This window comes from Sinocyclocheilus anshuiensis, unplaced genomic scaffold (genome assembly GCF_001515605.1).
Source record: "Sinocyclocheilus anshuiensis isolate Anshui unplaced genomic scaffold, SAMN03320099.WGS_v1.1 scaffold2925, whole genome shotgun sequence".
NCBI classification, from domain to species: Eukaryota; Metazoa; Chordata; class Actinopteri; order Cypriniformes; family Cyprinidae; genus Sinocyclocheilus; species Sinocyclocheilus anshuiensis.
In genome coordinates this window covers 72,608-82,781 of record NW_015539170.1, presented here as the reverse complement: position 1 = coordinate 82,781, position 10,174 = coordinate 72,608, and the positions used below count along the sequence as shown (strand labels likewise).

General features: G+C 37.9%; 1 protein-coding gene across 4 annotated transcripts in view; it reads right to left on the bottom strand.

The window, feature by feature from the left end:
• The window catches only part of LOC107683813 (Cbl proto-oncogene, E3 ubiquitin protein ligase), a 41,391-nt gene that overhangs the window by 12,420 nt on the left and 18,797 nt on the right, over positions 1-10,174 (bottom strand). For all 4 annotated transcript variants that reach the window (XM_016479847.1, XM_016479848.1, XM_016479850.1 and 1 more), the window contains exons 3-4: positions 5,211-5,357; positions 4,912-5,068 (exon numbers count right to left, since the gene is read on the bottom strand). In XM_016479847.1, coding sequence (XP_016335333.1) covers positions 4,912-5,068; positions 5,211-5,357 — 304 coding nt within the window. The remainder of the gene's footprint in view (positions 1-4,911; positions 5,069-5,210; positions 5,358-10,174) is intronic.

Here is a 10,174-nt window from a genome sequence, read left to right as displayed (position 1 = left end):
AAAAAAAGTTTGAAAATAAATAGCCTATTAAGTCTAAATATTTAAGTATTTGGCTCTGTGATGAACATCATAGCAAATACACAAATCTGAATGGCTGTTTAAATCATTTAAACACCTTTCAGAAACAGAAAGTAGTGCAGCTGCTTTGTTTACAGGGTTTCCGGGGTAACGGCTGCATTTAAATGAATTATTATTATTATTATTATTTCTGCAGTTTAGCGCCATCTGCTGTCAGAGAGTGAAAGTGCGCTTTCATCCAGAGCGTCTCTCACATGTTCCGCCATGTGCTTCTCGTCCACGCTTTTTTATGTCAGAGTGCGCATGCATCTTTCACGCAGCATACAGCCGTGTTGTGCATTTTGACCAGTTGATGGGAAAAGTATTCTTAAAATGCATTGAAAATTCGGAATAATTTGTAATATATAATTATTCACGGTATTTAGAAGTGCCCACAATAGCAATATCGTGCATATTAATCACCGTGATATATCGCATTACCGAATACCGGCACAAGTCTATATTACACATGAATGAAGTCCTTTAAAAGTACTTCTGAGAAATAACATTGTCAAATGCTCATTTAATCTATAGGCTACATCAAATGAGCAGATGACAATATTCTAGTTTAGGGTGACAGTATTATTTAAGAAGTACTTTTAAATGACTTTGTCCATGTGTTCATGGCATCTTCCTCAGGCAAAACTGGCACTTCCTGTCACTGACAAACACTTCTGAGAATTTGACTTGTTCCTTTTTTTAAAAAGTAGTTTGACACTGATCAACAGCTTGCTCTTACGCAAATTTCTCTGTCTAAAAATGTCAGAGCAAAAACTCACTTCCCAGCCTATAAAAACGGGACTTGTGTTCATTTTTCTTTGAAAGCCATTTTATTAGCTGGACTAAGAATCACAGAGCTCAAACTGAAAGTTATAAACAAAGACCGACTACACTGGAAGTGTGTAATTCAGTAAGCATTCAGTCGACATACACCACAGTTCTAATGACTGCGATGAATCTAATATTTTATTTATATATTTGAAATTTAAATCAGTTTTGACCGTTACATCAAAGTCAATTTGTGATTACATACTCTGTAGTTCAGTAAGATTTGTTTTTGAAAGAAATCTCATCAAGGCTGCATTTATTTGATTAAAAGTAATGTTGTAAAATATTATAAAAATTTAAAATAACTGTTTCATAGCTTCATATATTCTAAATTTATTCCTGTGATGGCAAAGCTAAATTTTCAGCAGTCATTACTCCATTCCTCAGTGTCACATAATCCAATATGCTGATTTGCTAATCAAAAACATTTACTATTATCAATCTTAAAAACTGTTGTGCTGGTTAACATTTTTGTGGAAACCATGATACATTTTTCAGCACTGTTTGATGAATAGAAAGTTCAAAAGAAAGTATTCAAAGTAGAAATCTTCTGTAATGTTACAAATATCTTTAGTCACTTTCATTTTGACAAAAGTATTAATTAGACTAAGAAAAAAAAGACCACGATCCCCCATGTTTGTTTTTGGACACGACAGGTTAAGTAGTGGCTAGTGCTGGGCGGTATACCAGTTCATACCGAATACCGGTGTTTATTTTTGTTATGATATGAATTTTTAAAATACCGCAATACCGGTGTATGTCACTTAAACAACGTTCAGAACGCGACACTGTTTGAAAGGGGTTTCTCTTTTGAAAGGCTTTTCACTGTTGCACTGTGGTGAGGGAACAGCTGTATGTGTTACTAAGCGTGAAAGTTCCGAAACTGAAGCTGTAGAACTAATAGAACGTGACGACACGGAAGAACTCCTCCACAATATCCACTTAGCACCCGGTCATGCATGAAAAAAAATACCGTCATGTACCGTGAAACCGGTATAATTTTGAAAAATACCGTGATATAAATTTTTGGTCATACCGCCCAGCACTAGTAGTGGCTCCGACACAGTTTCTGTGAAAACCTCAAAGCGGACTGCATTCACACATTTTCAAAATGCATTGTGCATCAGCTGAAACACCCCGACACTCACGTCAAATAGCTGCAGAGCAAATATGGGTCAACCAACCCACCTTTTCCCCTCTCAGATTACATATTTTCATTATTAGAAATCTTCAGTATTTACTACCCTAACCCAGGACGCCTAATCATGCTTGTGTACACTGAGCAAACACATAAAACAAAACCGGTTTTCATACTGAGGTATCTGTCTCACAAAAGTCCACTCACAGTCAAAAGGCTGCCGAATGGAAGAAGCAAAAAAAAACCTGTGACTGGCTCTCGAGCGGGGCGGGTTCATTCAGATGCTGATGAGAAGCGTGACCTTGCTACGTGGAGCTTCGTCAAAAAGCTTTGCGGGCTCTCTGTAAACAGCCGGGCTATTTCTGGCTGCATGAATGAAGCTGAGGTACGGTGCAGCACAAGCGCTCTAAACTGCAACTGGAACGGGCACAAGGTAGGGGTGTGCGATATATATCGTCTGCGATAATATCGTAATTGTTGTTTTAACGATGTGCGATTTGACATTATCGAGTATTTAGCAAAAACCATTCAAAACATCCCTACAGAGCGCATGCATACATTACGTGAAGTCTAGACTAGTGCGTGTGCGCATTTAGTGTGTTTTCTTTCACTGCATGATTCAGTCTATTAAAATGCATTTAGAATGATCACAACTTCAAGACATGATGGCAGAAAATTTATATATTTATACCACTTCATATAGTTATTCAATTTCACACGAAGAGTGCCATTTTTCTCCAAAAATTACCATGATTACAAATGTGACATTGAATTCAATAAACAATAAGTTAATTAAGAGACTTACATTTAAGACACCATATTAGGGATGTAACGATTCACTCAACTCACGATTCGATTGGAAAATATTAATTTCTATCAGTATGAACTGACCACCACACAGAATATGAAGAATATTAAAAACATTAGGAGTCAGCTGTCTTCGGCAGTCCTTAAGGTACCAGCACAATAACACACTCCACAAAATATCGTCTAATTATCGTTATCGATAAAATCCCAGAAAATATCGAGATATAATTTTTGTCAATATCGCACACCCCTAGCACAAGGCCAGCCGTGCCACAGCCGTTTTAAGCGCTCTAACAGACCAACATAACGACATGAATTATGACATGCTGTCAATGTTAGCTTGATTATTAGATGTATCAAAAAAGCCACGTTTGATTAAAGCTGCATCAGTCATAAAAATGATCTTGACCCCCTTTTTCCCAAATTAGCTCTGATGTGAAGTAAGGAAGGCTAATTAAAGGATAGATGTGATTATGGCCTATTGAGGAGAGAGGGGAACGAGAAAGCTCTGGACTGCTGAGATGTCTGAGCAAGAGCACTCTGAATAATGAGCTCATTACATAGACAGCACTGCCAAGCAGCCGACAGATGATGCATTCAACAGCTGCTATATTATAGATTCATATTCTAATCTCAATAGTCAACTGTTCCATGGAAAAATCAACATGACTAGATTTTTAGATTTTCTGAAAACGACGCGAGTGACAAAACTCGTCATCAGGATGCGAGGGTGTTGTGGATGGTTGCCAGAGCATTGCAATGCAGATGTTAAGGTACACTACCATTCAAAGATTAGGGTCAGTTAGATTTATATTTTGAAAGAAAATGAATAATTTTATTTGGCAAGCGTTCAAGTGATCAAAGTGACAGTAAAGACTTGTTTTGAACACTATTCATCAAAGAAACCAGAAAAAAAATGTATCACCGTTTCCAAAAAAATATTAAGTAGCCCAAAGGTTTTCAACATTGACAATAAGAAATGTTTCTTGAGCAGCAAATCAGCATACTAGAATGATTTCTGAAAGATAATGTGATACTGAAGACTAGAGTAATGACTGCTGAAAATTCAGCTTTGCCATCACAGGAATAAATTACATTTTGAATATATATTAAACTGGAAACATTATTTTAAATAATGTAATAATTTTAAATATTTTGTAATAACATTTTACAATATTACAATTTTTACTGTATTTTTGAACAAATAAACGCACCCTTGAGTATTAGACTTTTCTCTAATGCTCTTAAAAAAAAGAAAAAAAGAAAGAAAAACCCTTACTACCTCCATACTTTTGAACACTAGTGTTTTCTGAGTGGTTTTGACGTTATGCATTCGCTATTGGTATGAAAGGTAAAAACTAAGTATAATAACTTAATAATAGCATGACTGAAGTATGACTCATGTTTGTAGCACAGAAAGTTTGCATATACACTTTTCTCTATTTGATTCAATTTACACACTTTGGATTTGGATTTCGATTCTGATGTCAACTTTGGTTATCATCCATTGACTAGCTAAATACTTGAGATTGGTTCAAATCCCCAACTCCAAGTATGAGCAATAGTAATCGTTATCTTACCCTAGCAAATACCACTAATTATGTGGTTCCAGAATAAAAAGTGTGTGTACACACAAATCAAGTAGAAGAACAAAAAAACCTCAAACATCTCTGTTCTGTATTGTTGCTCTCAAAGGGTATATAATTAGCAAAAAAAAAAAAAAAAAAACCCAGAGAGGTTAGCAGCAGTTGCCATTAAAATAAGTCAAACAGCTCTCTTCTAAAGCTGAGGCACTTTCAAATCATCTCTCGCCCCATACTCTTAGGAAATCGTGTGCTCGGAGGAGTGCAGACAAGCCTGTTTGAGATACAAAAGGGCGATAAGAGGCCTCCATTCAGGCTGGCTTCCAGCCATGAGAACTGCAGCATCAGCACTGACACGCACACTCAAACAGAGCCACCATACCCACAGCACAAGGCCACACAACAACAGTCATTGTCAGACCTTCCTCTACACCGAGCTCAGGCACAATAGAGCTAGTCTGTGCTTGGAGGAAGTGATGGAGTGATTGAATGACGCACCTGAAAAAGCCTGGTGAAGATGTCGAACTCAAAGACGGAGATGTAGTCATTGCAGGTGAGGTCGATGGTGGATTTGAGAGCCATGGCCTCCAGGCCCGAGCTGATGGGGTGAAACTCATGCAGGGCCTGCCGGAACACCTTCCAAGGCACGATGGTCCTGAAATTCAGAGGAATGCAGGTTATGTTATAAGAATCAGACTGTTTTCGGTTCCTTAAGCTTGTCAAACTTCTTTTGTTTTTCCATGAAAATGTGGCATGTTAAACTGTTACGAGAACAAGGAACACATTAAGTGCCTTACTTGTCCCCGAACGATCTTCTCCAGAACTCTGCGGCATCCGCTTTGGTGATTCTGAAGTTATCCCCTTGAAACAGGCCGTTGGGAAAGATGGCTTTGAGCTCAGCGAGCATGTGACTGAATATCAGCGACAATTTCGTCAGGTTTCGTCTGAAATAGAGGAAAGAGAACAGCTTTATTTTCATTGAGAGGTTTGATAAATCCATAAAACAGTCTCTGTAATTTAATTACAAGACACTTTAAGACCAAGCAAAGAAATTGAATGGAACAGAATACACCAATATGGTCTCTACATGTAAATGTCTTGTATTAAAAACACTTCAAAGTTTGAAAATACAACTTCCAACAGATTCCCAGCATCTTTTTTTCAATTCATTTCATTTCAATTAAAAAAACAAAAACAAAAAACAAAACAAAAGGTGGCTTGAATACCAACCACTAGAACACAGAAATAACTTTTGCTGTATCATCTGATAGCACTGCAAAAAAGTGACATTCTTCAGTATTTTTATTTTTTTTTTTATTTCTGTAATTTTTCCAATGCAACGGACTAAACATTCTTAAATCAAGATACATTTACTTGAAGCAAAATGACAAGTCTTGTTTTATGAGTTTGTGATTAAAAAGTACAAATATCTGCCATTGCCACATTTAATGCAATGACTTTATGAATGTAAGACATTCTGCTCCAAGTTAAGACCTTTTTCTGCATTTTTTTTGTGGAAGTTCGAATTACATATTAAGGCCACTTTAAGTCCTGCAGAAACCTGTAATAATAATTAAGGGCCATGTTATTTGATCAAACTTATTAAAGTAGACCTATTATGCCCCTTTTTACAATATGTAATATAAGTCTCAGGTGTCCCCAGAATGTGTCTGACGTTTCAGCTCAAAATACCCCACAGATCTTTTTTTTTTTTAACTTATTTTTTATTAACCAACATCATAACTACATTTTACAGAACGACAAGAAGAGTACAGAGCAAAGACAATAATTTTTTTTTTTGGAATAATACACCACTATAACGAAACCATCAAAACCAATAAACACATAACAACAGCCTCGAAACCATCAAAACTAATAAACACATAACAACAGCCTTGGATGGGATCAAAATGTTCAATAATGACAAAGTGTTAACCAGCCAATCTATTCTAATGAAAAAACAAAAAACAAAAAGTTGTTTAAAAGCTTCCACCCCATATCTCACCCAGATCTAGATCATTTATTATATCATTTTGTAAAAGCCTATTTTGAGTTGAAGCAGGAACAGGCTGTTTTCGTGCATGTCCCTTTAAATGCAAATGAGCTGCTGTTCCCCGCCCCCTTTTCCAGAATAAGGCTGTGCTTTACAGCTTGTACATCAGATAGGTACTCCGCCAAAAAACATCTGTTCGGTTTTGATTATCATACCCATCGCGCTGAAATCATGCGTTTTAAAAAACCATATCAGTTTAAACTTCTGATATATGGTTTTCTGAGTGCACACATCCAAAGCACACACAGAAACCGGCTGTCACACGGCACGTGAGTACTAAACTAAGTTCTCTTTCATGTCTTATTGCGCTTAAACTGTCAAATACACACAAATTTGTTAAAAACACAAGTTAAAAAAACAGTCGGTTATGTCTGTGAAGGTAAACAGCTGGGAAAAACTGCATGTTTATATTAGATCTGTGTGGCAGCTGTGTAATATACAGTAAATAATTCAATAAATCCACTGCTCTCTTGTCTCCTCTGAGGCAAAGACAGAACCGTTAGCATGCTTTGCTCAAACATTTGCCATGGCGTTTGAACTGGTACACTGTTGTTGCTTGCGAAAACACAATGGTGGCGCCGTGGGTGGAAACTTACAGATTAAGGGGCGGTAATATTACAATAAGATCTCCATTCTACGTCAAGGGGGAACAAAGTTTGAGTGGCTAGTTTATTTTCCACAAGCTTGCAGAGAAAGGCTTACCAAAAAAAATTTACTGGTTTGTTCTTTTTCACGTTTTCTGGGTTGGTAGATGCACCAGGGACCTGTTTATAGCAGTTAAACACAGAAAAAGTCAGATTTTCATGATATGCCATGTTTAAATCTGAACATGAAATATGAGGGTGTCTCATCAAGAGCGATAACAGAAGTTATTTCTCCAAAATCAGCAGAGAAATGTGAAAACATCAGCAGATTCTGGAGTCGAGCCTGGTGGTGATTGGGTATTTCTGTGGCCGGCGGGCACAGTGAGGGAGCGCGCTAGGCCCATATCAGCAAGGACTGAATGCCAGCTGCATTTTTCTGATTCCACCGACTCTGGGCACATGAGCCCAAGGCAGGCAGGCAGGCGAGAACAGGGTGGGTCATGCTGCACAGCAGGGGGAGGAAGTGGAAAGAAAGCCATGATTTACAGGGCAGCACAGTGGGGGATTGTACAAGCGCTCCAGCCTGGGGAATTGACATGCACAAGAGAGAGCCTGAGTGTGGCAGCGCTGCAGCTGCCTCCAAAAACTGAATCCTTAGACTACAAGGGAAAAAAAGAGAGAAAAGGGGTTTAACAAAAAAAAAAATGCAAGAGTTGAGTGTAACTACAAGATATGAGAGCAAGCAAATGAGAAAAATAGCTTGCGCAAAAAAAAAAAAAAAGAGTTTCTGTTTTTCTCATAAGCAATAACTCTTCTTTGTGAAGGGCTCTTTGGATTAGCGCTGAAAAAAGTTTATTCTACGACTAATGTGTTGCATTTCATATGCTTCCTCTGGTCATAAAGTGCCCCAAACAGAATGCACTGATAATAAAATTCAAGCTTAAAAATAAAAATTCAATAAAAATGAAATGATAGATTATGAGAAATTTTTACTTCCAAAACTAAATACTACTACTAATAATAATAATAATATTAAAACAGTTGTTGGTCTTCTTCTTCTTAATAATAATATTTAATTACTATTAAAGGTAACAATAAAACAAAATGTAGCATTCAAATATGCATGCATTTTATCATGTACATCAAGTCCGGATAACACGGTGTACAACCAGTAAACACTTTGCTGTAAAAAAAATTAAAAATAAATAAAAGTAAGTAGACAGGGTAGATGCCATATTTAATTTAATGTACTGTAACACTGTAAATTCCCACTGGCTTCATAGCTTGCGTTTACATACTTCTTTATCTATGGCTCTGGGAACAGTTGCTGTTTGTGGCAAAAGGGTACCAATGTGCCTCGTTTCCTCTCTCCAAAAGGACACATAAGAGGACTTTGGTGATGACATTTGTGTGGTGACTGAGGCTACAGGCCTTTGGTGTAATAGAGTGGCACTTTCAACCAAAATGTTTGCGAGCACATGCATGCTTGAAAGAGTGACACTCACAAGTGAATAAAGTGAAGCATGAAGGAGATCCACGACACGTTCGACTCTGTATATTTATGTAGATTTAAACCATAAGGGAGAAGAGAGGCTTTCGGCAGGAGATTCAAACTAAGTAGGGCACAGATGCACAGAAAGCCCAGGCTCATGCAGCAGAGCTCACTCAATCACTCACTAAAGCTGTTGTACGAGGACGGCGTTTGAGAGCTGCACTCAGCTAATCCCAGAGTCAGAGTTCACTCTTCAGAACAATAACTCAAGCCCTCATGCTGACAAACAATCACATGCCTTTGAATTGGCTAATTCACATCAGAAAGGGAAAACCAACACATCCTATGTACAAATAATATGCATGCATTTCTACTACACAGAATGTGTACAGAAATAAGTCAAATGAGTCAAATGTCCAATTATCTGAATGACACACTGCATCTGCTGAAAAATGTACAGCCAGTGGACATATAGAAATAAAGTAAAATAGATGCAGTATTTCATTTAATGTAAACAACAATGAAACTTGTTACTATTATAGATGTACAGTGATACATGGGATTGATGAACAGCATTGATTATTCAGCCAACAAATCATTGAAAATACAGTTTTCTGAAAAAATTCCAGTGGATAAAAAGTTAATTAATTGATTAGCTGTAAAAATTACGCAACATTACCCAATGACATTAACTTCCACTGAACAAAATATATAGGTCTGTAGTATGTCACAACATTGGTTTCATTGGCACTGCATTACATATGTATATGACTAAGGTTAAAGTTGTGGTAAAATTGTGATAAAAAACAACACCTGGGTAAAAGTCATCAGTAAACAATGTGATCAGTCTTTATGTCCAGGAAACCTACTTTATCAATGGTCAAGGTTCATGCATTTCAGTATGGGATTTCGGACACAGCCATAGTGCTTCATTATTGCTGTTTCATGTTTGCCTGCATTAAAACAATCCATCTCCTCCTCCCCAATCTCTCGGTTGGCCGGCCTCTCCTTGCAGTTTCTGTAGGCCAAGCCCTTCCTAGATACTGTGCTTTTGTCAGCTTCCCTCCTCTTTTGGCCTGACCTTTGACCTGCAGCTGGCTGCTCCCTTCCTGTTTCCTGTTTTCTATGATAAAACAGCCAAGCCAACTGGAGGAAGCGAGAGCGGTCCGCTCGTGCCCACGGCTGATTATTAAAGAGTCTACAGTCCAGAAACGTCACACCTTCAGTCTCCCTTTAGCGCTGACCTCCATTTATCCACACGCTCAAAAAAACACAAGGGCCAGTTTGCACTAGTTTACACTAGCATTGCTCAACTAATGCACATTTCAAAAGCCAACTTCCCCATAGCTTCTAACATTTCCCCAAACATTAGACCTGTAGGTGTCTAAGGAAGTGACTTTCTCTGCCACTGGACACTATTTATGTTTAAACACTATGTTCATGAGAACAGATCATGGATTCCGTGTTTCCTTGTTAACGCAGCCACCCTTTGACAAATTTAACTGTCCGGAACTGGCTTCACACCGGATCTCTGTCAGGAAGTGGTGGTGACAGCAGTCGTACACCCAAGCAAACACACACACACACACACACACACACACACACACACACACACACACACACACACACCCA